At 40.1% G+C, this 17778-nt stretch overlaps 2 protein-coding genes across 2 annotated transcripts in view; one reads left to right on the plus strand and one right to left on the minus strand.

Annotated features, from left to right (window-relative positions):
• The window catches only part of LOC309381830 (netrin-4-like), a 141133-nt gene that overhangs the window by 19107 nt on the left and 104248 nt on the right, over positions 1–17778 (plus strand). The gene's annotated exons all lie outside the window — the stretch shown is intronic.
• UROC1 (urocanate hydratase 1) overlaps positions 1–17778 on the minus strand; it is a 63351-nt gene that overhangs the window by 12939 nt on the left and 32634 nt on the right. The window contains exons 9-17 of the mRNA XM_081946077.1: positions 16574–16662; positions 15199–15261; positions 14389–14568; positions 13393–13490; positions 13012–13084; positions 11908–12029; positions 3889–3959; positions 1850–1948; positions 1147–1246 (exon numbers count right to left, since the gene is read on the minus strand). Of these exons, the coding sequence (XP_081802203.1) occupies positions 1147–1246; positions 1850–1948; positions 3889–3959; positions 11908–12029; positions 13012–13084; positions 13393–13490; positions 14389–14568; positions 15199–15261; positions 16574–16662 (895 nt within the window). The remainder of the gene's footprint in view (positions 1–1146; positions 1247–1849; positions 1949–3888; positions 3960–11907; positions 12030–13011; positions 13085–13392; positions 13491–14388; positions 14569–15198; positions 15262–16573; positions 16663–17778) is intronic.

Consider the following 17778-nt stretch of genomic DNA (forward strand, 5'->3'; position numbering starts at 1 on the left):
AGCTCAAATATTCTCATGACAACCTAGTCGATATGAAAATAAGGTGACTGAAAAAAATCTTTAAATCCTGAAGAGTTATCAGGAAGTAGGAATATAACTTCCCTTTGAGATTTTGCTGTCCTGATTGTCACAAACTATTTGCTGCCGGGATTGTGCTAATCTAAAAAATACTATGGCTGTTCACTCGAGAGAGACAAACTTGGTTCGGAACTTATATTGGAATAAAACCAGGATCTATTTAAATCAGCAGTTCTGCCTGAGATGATCAAATGCAAAAAGAGGGTAGGACTACCATCTGAGATTTCCAGTAGGTTCAGTTAGACAACTGGAAGTAGGAAAAAGTGAGTTGTGAGCCCTGGTGTTACAGTGGTTAAAATGCAGTACTGTAGTAAACTCTGCTCACAGCCCAGAGTTCGATCCTGATAGGGCCCAAGGTTGGCAGCCTTTCATCCTTCTGAGGTTGATAAAATGAGGACCCAGATTGTTGGGGACAATATGCAGATAATGCTTACATTGTAAACTGCCCACTGTAAACAGCCCACAGTGCTGTAAAACACTATGGGGCACTGTATAAGCCTAAAAGCTATTGCTATTGTTTGAAATTTCTCCTTTTAAAATACATTTTGCTTTCTGTTATATTTGGCAATTCTAGAACTATCTTGGTCTCAGGTTCAGATTACACATAATAAAGGTTACTTTGATCCCTATTACAAGATGTTACAGTCTGGAATATTTTTGGATTCAAAATATTCCATTCTAATCCTTCTTTTTCCTGGTTTCCTTCTGGCCAAAAGATTACCAGCAGAGAACTCCTATGTCTCTTTTCTTCTAAATACTTTCTGTAGTTCAGGCTTCAAATACAGATTTCCCCTCCCCTTTTACCCCCTTAACTCTTTGCTGCATCTCATCTTGCAAGATGCAATTTCTCACTGACTATGCTTAATTACTACCTTTTCTGTCTACTTCTTGCACCTGAACTAACGGCAGGATTACTCTCCAAGGTACTGCAGTTTTTGATTTACAAGCAACCATTATGGGAAATGAAATCTTTACATCAAAAGGTGAACCAGTTATAGGCATGAAATATAGTTGTTCATCGTATGGAAATTCTGTTTACTAGAAATACTTGCAATCTATTCAGCTAACCTGCACAAAATGCAGAACCGTCATAGATATTTGAGGTTTCTCGGTAAGGACTGTCTGCCCCACTCACATCATGGTGGTCTCGACTAAGAACAACTGGTGCCTGAAAAAGAAGTACAGGTTTATAGGGAAAAAATATAGAGGGGCATCAACTAGGCTCCTTGGCATAATTCTGTTCATTTAGATGAAGAGATCAATTGTTCTGTTTCAGGTAAAGTTCCTGAATAGGGAAATCTGCAATCTGATATTTGCATTTTTAGTGCCAGAAAAGCTGGGAAATTATGCACCTGAAAACTGATAGTTTCAGAAGCCGTAAAATGTAGATTGAGAGGTTGAATTTGGTCTTGGGGCTCTGCACCTCATCTGTATAATGAAAGAATCAGGAAGCACACAAGACCTCCCTTCATTAAATTAGGAAATACTGTGAGGTTTTTCAATAAGAAATTATTCAGTAATCTGACAACATGGGATATGTTTACAACCTATGGTTAATATTATATTATAGTCACACTCATTTCAAATAATTAGTCTTTGTTACTTTACTGGAAATTCTTTGACTTTACATGGTTTGCATTTTTATAAGAAACATTCTTGTCCCATCACCTATTCTATTTCTCTCAATATGACTTTTTTAATCTCCAAATCAATCTAACATGTCAAAGAAAATTAACAGGTTACATTGAATAAAAACACAGAAGAACTGTACCTTAATTCTTCCTTCAGCAATGCCTTTGTTAATAGCCACTGCAATAGCTACACGGCCTTTTTGATCAGAATACAGAATTCTGGCTTGGGAACCAACAACCTAAAATACAGAAATAATATAATGATCCATGGGTTGATATAAATATATATATATATACACATCCATGGCTTATCTCCGCAGTCCAGATGTAGATCAGAGACAATGCCAGTCTGTTTAATGAAGAAAGCAGGACAGTGAATTTGCACATATCCACCCTCCATAATTAAGTATTTCTGCCTATGATTTTGTCTCCATTTACTTTTCATAATATCTAGCTATAAATATATTTGCCATTTTCCACTTATTTAAAATCAAGATTCAAAGTCTATTACTAGGTCTTGCATTATTTTAGATAAAATCTAGATCTGTGGATTGAACTGGGATCTAAAAAGGAAGATTTTCTTGCCCGTAATATACAAATACTTGCAATAATTGCATTTGGCTTTTTCCTAGGGGCATTGTATGGCTTTTCCCTAGAAAGATAAGCATATTGGCTTCCAATATTAAAAATGACTCATCTAAAGGGTTAGGTTTTTTTTTGTATAGTCATCATACAAGAACTTTAATGCAATGAAAGCAAATTAGAATTAAGTTGTATTTGGAATTAGTTTTTAATCTATAAATTTTTCAGATTAAGTATTCAGAGTGTTTCCAAAGAATAAACAGACTCACAGATTCTGACTCTGATTTTACCATTGTTAAAGCTGGTGAGGCAATGTTATTGTCCCAGGCCCAGGATATCTGAAGGATAATGCTGATCTATGGTTTGAAACTCAGGAAGAGACAGAGACAGTAGTTGCCATTCTAGTAGGGCCTAATATTGCTTGCCAATGATAGGATATGCCATAGCATAAAAATCCAAAATTCACATATAGGGCATATCTATGTGGCACCCTTATGCTGTGCTCTCATTGATTTAACTTCAAACCAAATTTAAGACAGTCCTGTCCAGGCTGAGATGCTTGCAAGGTATTCAGTCTAGAGTTCAAGCTACCATGATTAATTCCCCTGCTGCTGGAAAGAAATTCCTTTCTTTCATCTTCCCTCTGTAACATCTGCTGCAGATGCTGTGACAACAGATGTTCCTTACTGGGATAATAGTTATAACCCTTGCCTGATGTGCAAAATATTCCTGATTCAAAACTCAGTAGAAATATTTTCTTTTACATTGCTGTTTTCATTTCCTGAGCTACTGAATTCCTTTTTTTAATGAAAAAATGCTTCAGAAAAATATGTGACTCAAAGAAAGAAAAACATTAATTGAAAAAATACTGCTGGTTTCAAACCAGGGGCATTTTATATGTAAGGCTTTAGAGTTACCATGGGGTCCCTGGTGCTCTCTGAGAATGGTGTGGGGTTTTTCTTTTCTTTTTTTTTTTTTGCAGATGTTTTATTACCAAAGTAGGTAACATTTTACCTACCATAGTTTGATAATGAACTGTCTGCAAGAAAACCACAAAATTCAGAGAGCACCAAGGACCTCCACAGTTCAATCTTGAATTACAAATATTCTCTTCTATTCGTACCATTTAGGCTATAGATGGCAGCCTTCTGCCCAAACTTTTTCTATTTACAAAGTCTAATTTTACATGTAAACATCCTTATCTTCTCCTTGGCATCTGATTTTTGAGTAAAAGATTTTTTTTTAAATAGAAAAATAACCATGAGGGTCCTGCTAGCCATTTTAAATGTTAAGCCCAAGAAGTAGGTCAATATGAGGTGAATAGAAAGAGATTGGATTACAGTATGTGGAAATTGCTTCAACAGACAAGCATGAAGGGGTCTTGACTTTGATTGGATGCCCCACTGCGCAATGGAATTGGGATGATAAAACATGTTCTTTCAAGAAATGATTTTAAGCCATCTTTTAACATTGTCAATCACCTTGAGTATCTTATGGACAGAATGGCGAATTAAAAATCATAAAAATAAATAGAATAAAAATATGAAATAATGGCACTGTATTCCAGTTAAGAATCATTGTAGTTGGATTTACATACCAAATTATGTCTTCTGGCTTCCTGAATCCAGCGTATGTTATCATAATACTGCTGTTTCACAGATGCATTTGCTAGGCAAGAGAAGGTTGTACAAAATGGTTCATAAAAGCGGTATCAAAAGATCACTGCCAGTTTACAAACAGGTTCTGAAGTATCCATAAAACAATGCAGAAAACACCTGCCATTAGGAGGAATCCAGTGATATTATACAAATTATCACAGCAGAAATGAATAAAATATTTAATTGTCTTTAGATTTATAGATAACCTGCATTGTCTGGAGACAAGAAAAGGATAGCACAGCTGTAATCAAGTTTGATATATTATTCAAGAGAAAAATAAAATGCACCTATGAATAAATGCTTGATAATGAGATATTTGAAGTATTTCAAACTTTCTACAAAATCTGAGTAAAAAATCCGAATCAGACTACAAAAATTAATATGTCAACTTTTTAAAGAGAAATAACTAAAATATTTGATTCTTGTAGCGATTATGCTGCATGACAAATTCTGCAAGAAACATGTACTATATGCAAGTATTTACCAGATATAAATAACACTGATATCTATTGAGGGTTTGGTGAAATATAACATAAATTATATAACAGGACAGCCTTTCAAAATAACTGGTCCTCACACTTATGACTGTTGCAGCACCTCCATGATCATGTGATCAAAATTTGGGCACTTGGTAATTTGCTTATATTTACAGAAAAAGTGCAGAGAAGAGCAACAAAGATGATTAGGGGACTGGAGGCTAAAACATATGAAGAACAGTTGCAGTAACTGGGTATGTCTAGTTTAATGAAAAGAAGGACTAGGGGAGACATGATAGCAGTGTTCCAATCTCAGGGGTTGCCACAAAGAAGAGGGAGTCAAACTATTCTCCAAGGCACCCGAGGGTAGAACAAGAAGCAATGGGTGGAAACTAATCAAAGAGAGGAGCAACTTAGAACTGAGGAGAAACTTCCTGATAGAACAATTAATCAGTGGAACAGCTTGCCTCCAGAAATTGTGAATACCCCAACACTGGAAATCTTTAAGAGATGTTGGATAGCCATTTGTCTGAAATGGTATAGGGTTTCCTGCCTAAGCAGGGGGTTGGACTAGAAGACCTCCAAGGTCCCTTCCAACTCTGCTATTGTATTACTATGGCTGCAGCATCATGGGATTATGTGATCACAATTTGAAACCTTTCTTGCTGGCTTCCAACAAAGTCAATGGGGGGGAGTGTGATTCACTTAACAACTGCAGTGATTTGCTTGACAACTGTGATACAAAAGGTGAAATCTGGGATGACTGCTTTCTTTAGCAACAGAAATTCTGGTCACAATTGTGATTGTTAGTTGAGAAGTATCTATAATTCCCAACCAGTATGCTGGAAATTTTGGAACTTTCGATCTGATATAACAAAGGTTGGGGAAATAACAGCCTTTAATTATTTTTAAAGTCATCTTGGAAAGCAAATGGAGCAAATCTGATATTCAAAAGTGTTAAGGACCTCAGAACTACCTTCTCAATTGCTCTATAAATTTTCTTCTTTTCTTTAAAGATGCCTCCCATGATGGTCTTCCCATACAATCAAAAAGATTACATTATGTAAACACTAACTGGAATTGTCTTTACAGCTGTCAGATAAATGCTGATACCATTGCAATTTATAGACATATTTTAGTAGACATGTTGCAATTTATGTTTTTCAGCATTAACCATTTGACATGCTAATGAAAGCAATTTCCATATAATATTGGTGTAGATAATATGCACATTCCAGTAAATGAAAAATGAGAGAGAACAATTTGTATTCAATTTGGACTGAATAAATCATAATTAATTTCACATTTGAATCTAATGTCTTTGGGGTTTTATTACTTTTAAGTATTTTCCATTCAGAATTTTCTCTATGAATTAAAAAGGAAAAAAGAAACACATGAAGAAATATGAGGAAAGGAGGAGTTTGATTATTCATCAAGGGCCGGGTTGACAGGGAATATCTCATCAGCCATTTTCCTGCACATAAGTTCCAGTTCAATATATTTGTAATCCAGTGACGTGCGGTGAGGGTTATGGCTGGGGAGGCTGGTGACGTCATCAGGAAGGCGGGGAATGGGACCACGTGTGCAGCACACGTGGTCTCATTCTTCGCCTTCCTGAGTGAACATTAAGGGGACCGCGGCGTAGCATTGCTTCCTCCACCGGCACCAGTCCCTTCCGCCCCCCACTCCTTCAAGGTCTCCCACCAACCCAAAGCCCGATCCCCAGCTCCCTCGGGCAAGGTTTGAGCGGGGTGAATGGGAAAGCAACGAAAGGGGCTGCGCTTTCACCCCGCTCAAGCCTTGCCGCCTGCAGCCACCGCCCGCCCTCGCTGCCCCTTTCGTTGCTTGCCCGCCCGCCTCTAAGGCACACCAAAGCCTCCTTCGTCCCCCCCCAGCGCGCGCCCTTTTTATTTCCCGTGACACCCCCCCCCCATTTCGGGAAAGCTTTCCCCATTGCCTGGGGGGTGAGGGGGGCGGCTCCTCTCCCCCCACTCCCTCCGTCCCTGCCTCTCTCCTCAGCCCCAAAGCTCCGTCCGCACGACTCACTTCCAAGGCGGTGGCTGCTCCATCCCGCTCCGGCTCTGGAAGCGACCGAAGATCAGGCTGCGTCGCTCGCTCGCTCGCCGGACTGCTTCGGCGCCATTCTGGCTACCTCCGTCCATCCGCGCCCGGGAGCTGTGGAGGCAGAAATGTTGTCGGCGCCTCCGGATGACGAACCAGTCGCTTGCTTTCGTCATCGGGAGGCCGATAACATTTCTGCCTCCGCGGCTCCCGGGCGTGGCCGGACGGAGGTAGCCAGAATGGCGCCAAGGCAGTCCGGTGGACGAGTGACCGAAGATCTCGCTGCCTCGCTCGCTCGCTCGTTCGCCCGCCGGACTGCTTCGGCGCCATTCTGGCTACCTCCGTCCATCCGCACCCGGGAGCTGCGGAGGCAGAAATGTTATCGGCCTCCCGATGATGAAAGCAAGCGACTGGTTTGTCATCCGGAGGCGCCGACAACATTTCTGCCTCCGCAGCTCCCGGGCACGGCCGGACGGATGTATATAATATTATATATATATATAGTATATAATATTATATACTATTATTCCATGAAGAGAGGTGAGGCCCTGCCTCCCTTGCCTCCACTGACCACACGTCACTGTTGTAATCTAGGTTGATATGAATACAGGTAGTCTTTGGTTGCTTAGTAACCATTTGAAGTTATATCGGACCTCTCAAAAGCTATTTACCACCCAGTTCTGAAGTTCCAATGTCACCCCCTGCCTGTCAGGGTTCCAAGTAACACCCCAACGAAAGAAGACTCCGAGGCTTGAAGTTCCTCAAAGTTCCATTTTATTAGAGATGTCATATTGGCACATCTGGGAAAACCCAAACCTGAAAGCTTCCAGGTTTTCCCCACTTAAATGAAAGTCTAAGTCCTTGCCCAGCACCCACATGTCCATCACACGGCCCAACCAGGCACCATCCAAAACTGGAGATGCCTTCTAGGTGCAGGGCAAGATGTCCTTGACTCTCTGAGAAAGGGATGTTAGTATGACTATATATCTCCCATACTCCATATAATCCCCCCCTCCCATTTTCCCACAACAGTAAATGTGGCAGGCCTGAAGGCCCAATGCAAAAGATGGCTTCCAGGCCTGACACTGCCCTGCAGATGCCTGACTGCATTCCGGACGCTTGGCAACCAGACGGCATTTACAGCTCTTTGCAGTGCCCTGTGGTCAGTTTACATTTTTGCAAAAAAAAAACAAACCTGGCATTTACTTAAGGGGTGTGTTCCTGCCGGCATTACTCCTGGTTCGGCGTGCAAAAATATATAGATTTTTGGGATGGGTGATTGGGAATGGGAGGCATTGTATTAGGGCTAGTGCTCTTTTGATTCAATCTTCAATAAAAGCTATATGTTCCATCAGGGAACCAGGAAGGGCAGGTGAATAGACAGGATATAAGCTGTTCCTCTTAATATTTTCTTCACTCAGTAATAAACAGCCACCCAATCACTCACAACGAGCATTTAGCAGCTATCAGGATATACCCTTACAACCAGCAGCTATTCTGGAGATTATCTTTATCCTCACAGCTCAACACATAATCCTTCAAAATACACAGTTTCTCTAGCCACACTCTTCTCTTCCTCCTGATGGAATTCCTTCAGCAAAACTCCTGATAGTTTTTTCTCATTCACTTGCTTTTTCTTGCAATAGGCAGTACTTAGGTCAAATAATAATTGAAGTTTCAAGTTCTTAGCATTAAGGACATAATAATAAGTCACCCTCTGTTTCCTTGATCAGTATAGTGGCTGCCATATTATTATCAATTTCTAATAAATGTGGGGTATACTATAGGCCAGATTGATGGCATAGCATTATATGTTCTTCAAAGTACTTTACTCTGAATCTGATTTCTCACTACACTATTATGTTTAAACTAATATTGGTACATGGGAAAGTGAGAAACCAAGCAGAACACTAACAAAGAGGTCAGTAGGTATTCTAAGAAAGAATAACAGGCAACTTTCCACTGAAGTTCAGCTATCATTTCTGTCTAAATTCTGCTGCTCATTTCTCTGCCAACCATAACAGCAAATCCAGTAATTAAATTGCCACCAAATCTGCTTCAATCAGCTGGAATGTAAAAGGTCACTTTAAATATATGTGTATTTAATTCCAGTGGTTATTTTATTATGAAATGAATATCTTCTCAAAAAATACCATGTATTAAAAAGGAGGTAGTGACAGATTTTGTTTTCCTGGGCTCCAAGATCACCGCAGATGGGGACTGCAGCCAAGAAATTAAAAGATGCTTGCTCCTGGGGAGGAAAGCTATGGCAAATCTAGACAGCGTACTAAAAAGCAGAGACATCACCCTGCCAAGAAAAGTGTGTATAGTCAAGGTTCTGGTTTTCCCAGGTGCAATGTATGGCTGTGAAAGTTGGGCCATAAGAAAGGCTGAGCACCAAAGAATTGAGACCTTCGAACTATGGTCCTGGAGAAGACTCCTGTGAGTCCCTTGGACTGCAAGGCGATCAAACCGGTCAGTCCTAGAGGAGATCAACCCTGACTGCTCTTTAGAAGGCCAGATCCTGAAGATGAAACTCAAATACTTTGGCTTAATGAGAAGAAAGGACTCACTGGAGAAGAGCCTAATGCTGGAAAAGATTGAGGGTAAAAGAAGAATGGGATGACAGAGAATGAGGTGGCTGGATTGAGTCACCAAAGCAGTAGGCATGAGCTTGAATGGACTCCAGAGGATGGTAGAGGACAGGAAGGCCTGGAGGAATATTGTCCATGGAGTCACGATGGGTTGGACACAACTTCGCAACTAACAATTTCAATTTCAATTTCAATTTATTAGCGCTTATAGACCGCCCCCTCTCCCGAAAGGGACTCGGGGCGGTGTACAGTCCATGTCAAAGAACAAAATTAAAACAATTAAAATTACTAAATGGACAATATATATATACAAATATAAAATAGATGGATAAGAGGAGGATAAAAGATGTGCAGGACTGTATTGCTAATAAATAATTAAAATAAACAGACATTAAAATCCCAATACCCAATAAAATTAAGTCTACAGAATAATCCCCTTAAAAACCAGTAAAAATATAAATGCCAGGAGATAGGTGTTGAAATTATGCCAGGCCAGCCAGTCGGAACAGGTGAGTCTTTAGTTTCTGCCGGAAGGAGCGGAAGTCGGTGGTGGTTCTAATGTCGAGGGGGAGGTCATTCCAGAGGGTTGGGCCCATCACAGAGAAGGCCCTACTCCTTGGCGTCGCCCGCTGGCATTGCCTAGCGGACGGCACCAGGAGAAGCCCCTCCCTGTGAGAGCGAATTGGCCGCTGGGATGTATGTGGGAGGTCGCGATCCTGCAGGTAACTGGGCCCTATGCCATGGAGCGCTTTAAAGATGGTGGTCAAAACCTTGAAACGCACCCGAAAGACCACAGGCAGCCAGTGCAGCTCGCGCAGGAGCGGTGTTACATGGGAGTACCTGGTACTCCCCATGACTGCCCGCGCGGCTGCGTTCTGGACTAGCTGCAGTCTTCGGGCACGTCCCAAGGGAAGCCCCATGTAGAGAGCATTACAGTAGTCCAGGCGAGACGTCACCAGTGCATGAGTGACCGTGCGTAGGGCCTCTCGGTCCAGGAGGGGGCGCAATTGGCGCACCAGGCGAACCTGGTGGAACGCCCCCCTTGCCACGGCTGCCACATGGTCATCCATTGACAGCCGGGCATCTAGGAGGACGCCCAAATTGCGCGCCCGTTCCACAGGGGGCAGCTGATCGCCCCCTATGGCCAGCGCTGGAATCAGCTGACTGAACCGAGGTGCCGGTAGCCACAGCCACTCAGTCTTGGAGGGGTTGAGTTTGAGTCTGTTGTCCCCCATCCAGACCCCGACGGCTTCCAAACACCGGGACATCACTTCGACAGCCTCACTGGGGTGGTTTGGGGTTGAAACGTACAGCTGAGTATCATCAGCGACAACAAATTAAAAATATTTAGGGCTGTTTTCCAGTTTGAACAGTGGGAAATGCAAGGCAATTTTTCCAAAACCGGATAACATAATTTCAGAGGTTTTCTGCTCTTTGGGAATAAGAATAGCCCAGCTTTCATAATATTTGACATAATGGAACACCCCAGTCCTCAATTAGGTGGATGCTGTCTTAATATTATCAACAGTATACATGAAAATAATCTGCAAATTGCTACAGTGCCATACTAGCAGAAAATTGTCTGTACCTTTCGGAAGGCCTGATTCTCAGACTTTATGTAGAAAAGGTCCTACATTCAATCTGAAATTCTTCAGGAAGGCCAGGAAGAATTCCTTTCTGGGAAGACTATCAGACATGGTGCCAAATTCTATGGCTACTGCCTCAAACTGAAAGTAGTTCTTATCCAAGCATGATTCTGACATAATTTTTTTTAACAAGATTCATGATCAGGATGTAATAACAAGCAAGTGAACTATTTTTAGTTTAGAACCAATATATTTCCGTGATTAGATAGAGGCAGGTCTCCTTGTTGATAACAAGAAAGTTTGCAAATAGTTATTTATAGTACATTTTTCTAATCGCTCTGGGAACCAACTTTCTTATCTTTAAATTTATCTTAGCAGTCTTTCCTGAAATCCTTCCTGTAAGACACTGAATACTTGTACAAAATGAAGCTAAGATGTAATACAATGAAAAGCACTCAACAACACTATAGGCTGAAAGATCAATCCATTCATGTTCCATGAAGATTTGAAGTTGTGTCTTACAACTCCTAAATATCTTGCTGTAGACCTCAATAGACCTGGTCTTCGTGTCTTATTTAGCCTACATGAACATATCTGAAAATTCTGAAACTGCTTGCAAATGCTGCACTAAAAAATGCCCAGATACTGTTATAATATGAATACTATGGGGGCAAGGCTACAATTTATTTTTCCAGCTAAAATTCTATCCAGGTTGAGGAAACATTCCAAAAAAAGACAATGGCAAGTTGCTTGCCAAGAAATTTGTAAGGATATGCCTATGCAGTCACCAGGCCTTTTGCATAATTCACTAAAGTAGAATGAATGAATGAATGAATGAATGAATGAATGAATGAATGAATGAATGAATGAATGAATGAATGAACAAATGAATGAGATTTTATATATCACTTGCCCAAAATACTAAAATATATGCAGTGATAAATAAAATATATTCAGGTAATAGCCTGAAGAAGGTCAAGACCACAGTTATGGTCACATGCAAGGAAGTTCCATTAGTAATAATAAACACATACGCACATTACAGTATATACGATGGAGATAATTTAGAGCAAGTGCTATTTCTCCACACAAAACATATGAGAAAAAAAGCTTTTAATTCCTCACAAAGTATAATAATTGGATAGTTATAGTCTAAAATTACAAAGTATAATTTAACTGCAAGTTATTTTTTCTCATGCTCTATTATTCACTCTCTGTACCTAGAAGACAACATGTCTTACCTCCCTGGTGTATAAGTTCCTCAAGCACTGCTGTGGATATAAAATCAGTGGTTTCCAAGTCTTCTGGGTCACCAGAGGTACAAACCCACCGAAATGGGCCAAATCCCATAGAAAAAATATCTCTGGGAAGAAAACACAGTTAAACATTGAAAAAGATAGCTTAAATTCCTGTTTTATTTATACTTATGGTCTGCAATGCTTTTCTTTCATTAACCAAGGATAGAAGAATTTCAGCTATTTCGAACTGACTAATCCAAACACGAAGCTCTTTGAATCCCTATTTTAGAACTTTAAATAAAGCTTTACTTGCAGACATAAGCAATGTATCTGTGGCCATTTGGCCACTTGGGTTTACTAGTCATTGTTGTGCCAAAGTAACAGGAATCCAGTTGTCCCAGCTTCTGCCAACTTAGCAGTTCAAAATCATATAGAAATGCAAATAGAAAAATAGGGACTGCCTTTGGTGGGAAGGTAACAGTGTTCCTTGCACCTTTGGCATTTAGTCCTGCTGGCCACATGACCATAGAGATGTCTTCGGACAGCGCTGGCTCTTTGAAACGGAGATGAGCACAGCCCCTAGAGTCAGAAATGATTGGCATGCATGTGCAGGGGAACCTTAACCTTTACCTTACACCTTTTATCTCTGGTCTTTGGCTGTAATAAAGATTCATTCAATCATGAGTTGAAAGAGCCTGCCAGTGCATCCTCCAGGTTAGTCCTGCAGATGCAAAGGTAGGGCTATCATGGGGGAGAGGGAAGCAAAAGAGCTAGCTTTAGGCATCTAGCAATGCAGAAGTTGGTACCCAGATAAATGTATTGGTCCTATTTCACCAAGTCTGAGTGATGAAAAATATGTGAGTTTATTACATACACATTTGGATCATTATTACTATAACTGTCACATTACTTTTTCTCTAAGCCAGATTTCTCCCACAACTTCCCAAAATATTTATGATATTCAGCACTCAGAATTCAGTTTATAGCCTTTAGCTCCTACAAGGCAATTGAGCCAATGTGAAAGTTACTTTTCCCATCCCAGTCCCCAGACACATTCCTTTCTAGATAGAAAAGGGTTGATGTTTTGTATTTTCTTCTTGTACATACCCCATAATGTGCTGAACATAGGAAGGATATCGGAATTCTCCCTTGCTGCCTCCTCTTTTTGCAACATCAGCACCTTCCAAAGAATTTAAAGGCACATGTTCAGTGAGAAGGAAATGCAACACCCAGCAAAACAGCAGTTGAATGAAACAGGACTGGATATTGCTCTGCTGACTAAGAACAGGGCTAGTTGGGGAACAGGATTGTACAATAATTTATAACAATCCTGCAGAGAAGTACTTCTGCATTCAGTGAATTAATGGTTGTTCTGATCATGAAGTTATCATATACAATATACAAGAGTAATACAAAATGCCTGCTCCCATGCAGAAATTATGCGATGCATTTTTCATGTCAGAAAAAGGGAAGACATTTTCTCCTTACCTGCTCTCTGGGCTTCTAGGAGGAAAGCATTGCCATAATCCCAAAAAAACATCCCTTGATCAGACAACTTATTGATGGCAGCTATTTGTCTTCTAAGACTGAAAGAACAAAGAAAACCCTGAGACATTACTTTCGGCACCATCCTATATCATTAAAAATAAACCCTTCAGTTTGAACTATAGGACACTGTATGAGAGAAAATAGTTTACTGGGTAAATGTGGAAGATGAGAAATATGGGTTCAGATTCACTGTTGGAATAAATAATCTTTTGCCATTTTTCTTTTACTAAAAAGAAGAAACTACTTTTCAATAGTAATGTTGCGATGGGACAGGGGAGCATAAAGCAGTCTTCATCCACATTCTTCAACCAAGTTCAGAGAATACTAAGGACTCCAGATTTTTCCTTAAATTATCCAATCCCCTTTAGACAATCAGTGCCCCATTAGTTTTTACAGCTATTTCCTTGTTTAACTAGAGAAACAGAATGACAATCGGTGGGCAAAAATTCAGGGGAGTGGGTTCAATTTCTGACTTCTTATTGGCTTTTCCATTATGCTTTTTTTTAATGGGATGTTTGCAGGGAGTGTTGGAAAGCTTCCCTCCCTCCCTCCTTTCCTACCACCTATCCCTCTCCCTCCCCTTTCCTCTTCCCTTCCCTTCCCAGCAGGTAGCTAAATGAATGATACCAGGTGGGGGAGCATGTGAGGAAGTGCACAAGTGGCCAGCACTGAATACAGAGAGACTGACCATTTCTCCATTGACGTCTTCACTGCAAACTTCCACAAGCCAAGATTTCATTAATGAGAAGGTGGCAAGAAGTCTAGAGTTTATAACTAGATTTTGACAGACTGATCTTCTGAATCTTATTCAAAAATGAATCTGTTCTTTCCAAAGCCTAGCGCCCCAAACTTCTAAAAGAACCAGAAGACAATGAAAATGAACATTTTAAGACTTTGCAAGATGGTTAAAATAAAACATAAAAATGATTGCCATACCTTTCTTTTACAAGAGCCTGGAATTTTATGGGATCATTGGACATGAGTTGGTTGGCATCCCTAAAGCCTAGCTGTACTGGGTAATATCCACCATTAAATGGATTGTGACAAGATGTTTGGTCAGATCCCAAATCTACTAATAGTTCCCCAGTAGTATTGAATTCATCCACCAATCTCTCCCTACACACAGAAAGAGGAAAACAGGAAACTGAGAAAAAAATAAGCAGAAATGAAGAACATCTTAAGAAAACTTAAACAAAATTATTAACCAATACACATTTGGTAAACATGCATTTTAATAAATAAATGATTCAGTCAACACATAAAACATGTATACATCCCACTTATTTCAAACATGATTTTCACTCAAAACTCTTATAAATACTTTCTCAAGGGAAGCAAATTCAGTATCATTTTCCCAAATATATGCACACACCCATCAGTCTGCAATGAGGATCACAATCAAATGTGAAATACTGTCACTTAACATATGTTAACTTTGTTTCTAAAAATAAATCACGTTTGTTGTACAAGGAAAAACAAAACGTGGCATTGAACCATTCACTTTATAAATCAAGAAAACGAATTCAAAATTGCATCAGGGCTTCTAACAGAGTTGTTCTCACGTATAAACAACACTAACATATAGTAGGAAAAATACCACACACATTTGGGGCAAAGGTAAGTGAAATACTCAATTAAAGAGCAAAGATCTATTTCAGTTTATAGCTATTGTAACAAGGAAGTTAAAATAACAAATATTAAAAACATACCATTGTCAAGAAGATCACTGATCAACTGCCTACTTACCAAAGATCTACCACGTTCCCATGATATCCCAAACTAAGGGTCACCTTGTTCTTCTTTGCTTCTCTGTGTAAATATTTTAAACAGAATGTTAGTGTTAAGGATGTAAAATAATTGTTTATGGAGACAGGGAAATGCCTTCAAGTATGTTTTGACTCTTTACTGACTACCTATACTAGCCCTACAGTTTTGTTGGCAGTGGTTTGGCATTGCCTGCTTCTAAGGGTGAAGTGAGAGTGACCAGCCCAAGGTCACTGAGCTGGCTTTGAGGCTAAAGTGGGACTAATGGTTTCCTAATGTCCAGCCTTGTGCCTTAATGACTACTCCCAACTTCTCTGCACAAAACATTTGCCCAGAATAAAAATGTTATAGGGTTTAACCAAATATGGCAATTTGTAGAATGTAAATGGTATTTATGTGAAAGGATATATTGAATTTATTTCTATTCTTTTTCTTAAGAAGCTTAACCTATAGGTTATATTTCTAATAAAGATAATTTGGTTAAAGCACCTAATTGACCTTGGCTGATCTTAAAAATCTAGGTTGTTTGGACCTGGTTAGGACTTGGATGATGACCTCTGGTCCAGTTTATAATTAACTACAAAGTCTTCTATGGATGGGAATTGACCAAAGGTTTGTGGAACCTGGAACCTGCTTGTTTGTCCAACAGTCATTTATAAATGTTGCAAAATATGTCAGTCTTTGAAGTATAGGTTGTTTTTTAATAGCGCTTTTCACCAAACTCAAAAGACACCCAAGGTTTTGGGCTGGCATATTATATTAATTAGTGAGACAATAAAAAATGATTAGAGGGTTAGAACAGAGGTGGGTTGCCAATTTTTCTACTATCAGTTTGGGTGTGCTCCCGTGAATGCACATGCGATATCCGGGCAAGTGGGTGGAGCCTCCCACCACCACTACTACCAGTTTGCCCAATCCAGGCCAATCCGGGAGCAACCCACCTCTGGCTTAGAAGCTAAAACATATAAATAATGGTTGCAAGAACTGGATATGTCTAGTCTAACAAAGAGAAGGACTAGGGGTGACATGATAGCAGTCTTCCAATATTGGAGAGGCTATCACAAAGAAGGTATAACAAGGAGTAACAGATGGAAATTTACCAAAAAGAGATCCATCCAACCTAGAAGTAAGAAGATATTTATTGATAGTGAGCACAATTAATCAGTGGAATGGGTTGCTTTCAGAAGTTGTAAATGCACCAACATTGGAGATTATAAAGAAGAGATTGGGCAACCATTTGTCTAGAATGATATGGGGGTTTCCTGCTCAAGCAGGGGGTTGGATTGGAAGACCTCCAAGATACCTTCCAACTCTGTTATTCTGTTAGACACTAAAGAACATACTTTATGATCAATACCTAAGTTGAGCAATGCAATCATCCAGACTTCTAGTGATTTTCATCAGCCATCCCTGATGATGACGTTTTAAGAGAGCAGCTTCGTCAACCTGAGAGATTGTATTATAGGAGAGAAAAAAAACAGGCAGAACTAATCTTTCTGTATTTTATATGCATTGTGAGTAGCAAGTAAAAATTAAAGTTAATCACCATCACAGTATGGCAAGTTTAGTTTTGAACAAGCTGTTCATAGTCTGAGAAACACAAATTACGAGTGAGGGTTCCTGTTAGAACTGATTTAGAAGAAAGTGTCTCTCCCAATCAATAGTGAAAAATTACGCAAGTAAATTGAAACTTTGTCTTGCTGTATTTACTAGCTCTAAACTTGTAACCCTGAGGCTTGATCTACATGAAACCATTTCATCTCCTTGGGGATTCTTGAATGAGGCAAGATATGACCTATTTGTCAACCTCTTTGCAGCAAAAATTAGGCTCTGCCCAACAACATTTGCATCTTCTCACTAGCAAATTCCCTCCTTACTCTGATTTAAATAGACAGAAGAATTTTCTCACGAAGCAAGATTGGAATGGCAGGACTGTATGCAGCTTGTATAAGACCATGGGGGAATTAAAGTCATGAAATATAACATTCTATACATAAACATCTGGAAGAAGACTCTGCTAAACTTTGTGGACTTAATATGCAGCAGGTAGAGTTTCTAAATCTGGGCTTCAAACTTTTGGAGAACTACAATGATATGGAAAATTCACTTTGTTGTCATCAAGTGGGCGTCTGGAGATTTGCAACCCACATATGTTTGCCCTGCAATAGATGGCCATACGATCAGACTCTTTAAGCATATTGAAAACACTGCAGATAATCTTATCTGTGTGTTGTGGTCCAGCAGGATCCGGTTGAGCTGCTGATGGACTCGGATAGCGAGGGATCATTTGAGTCTGCCCTGGACGATGTGGAGGACCCTGTGCAGGGTTCAGATTCAGAGAAGGGACCAGAGAGGGGCTGGTTGGCCACCAGGAGGCGCCTGAGGCATGGAGCAGTGGGGAGGATCAAAGGCAGTTTGTCCCTGATGCTAGATTGAGAAGGGCTGAGAAACGGAAGCAGCAACTCCTTAGGCAGACTCACAGAAGATGATTAAGCACAGGTGGTTATGGATTGGCCCATCCCAAGAGAGCTTATAGGTGTGGTGTTGGGAGGGGACATTTGC

Source organism: Natrix helvetica, assembly GCF_964273705.1.
Source record: "Natrix helvetica genome assembly, chromosome: 1".
NCBI classification, from domain to species: domain Eukaryota; kingdom Metazoa; phylum Chordata; class Lepidosauria; order Squamata; family Natricidae; genus Natrix; species Natrix helvetica.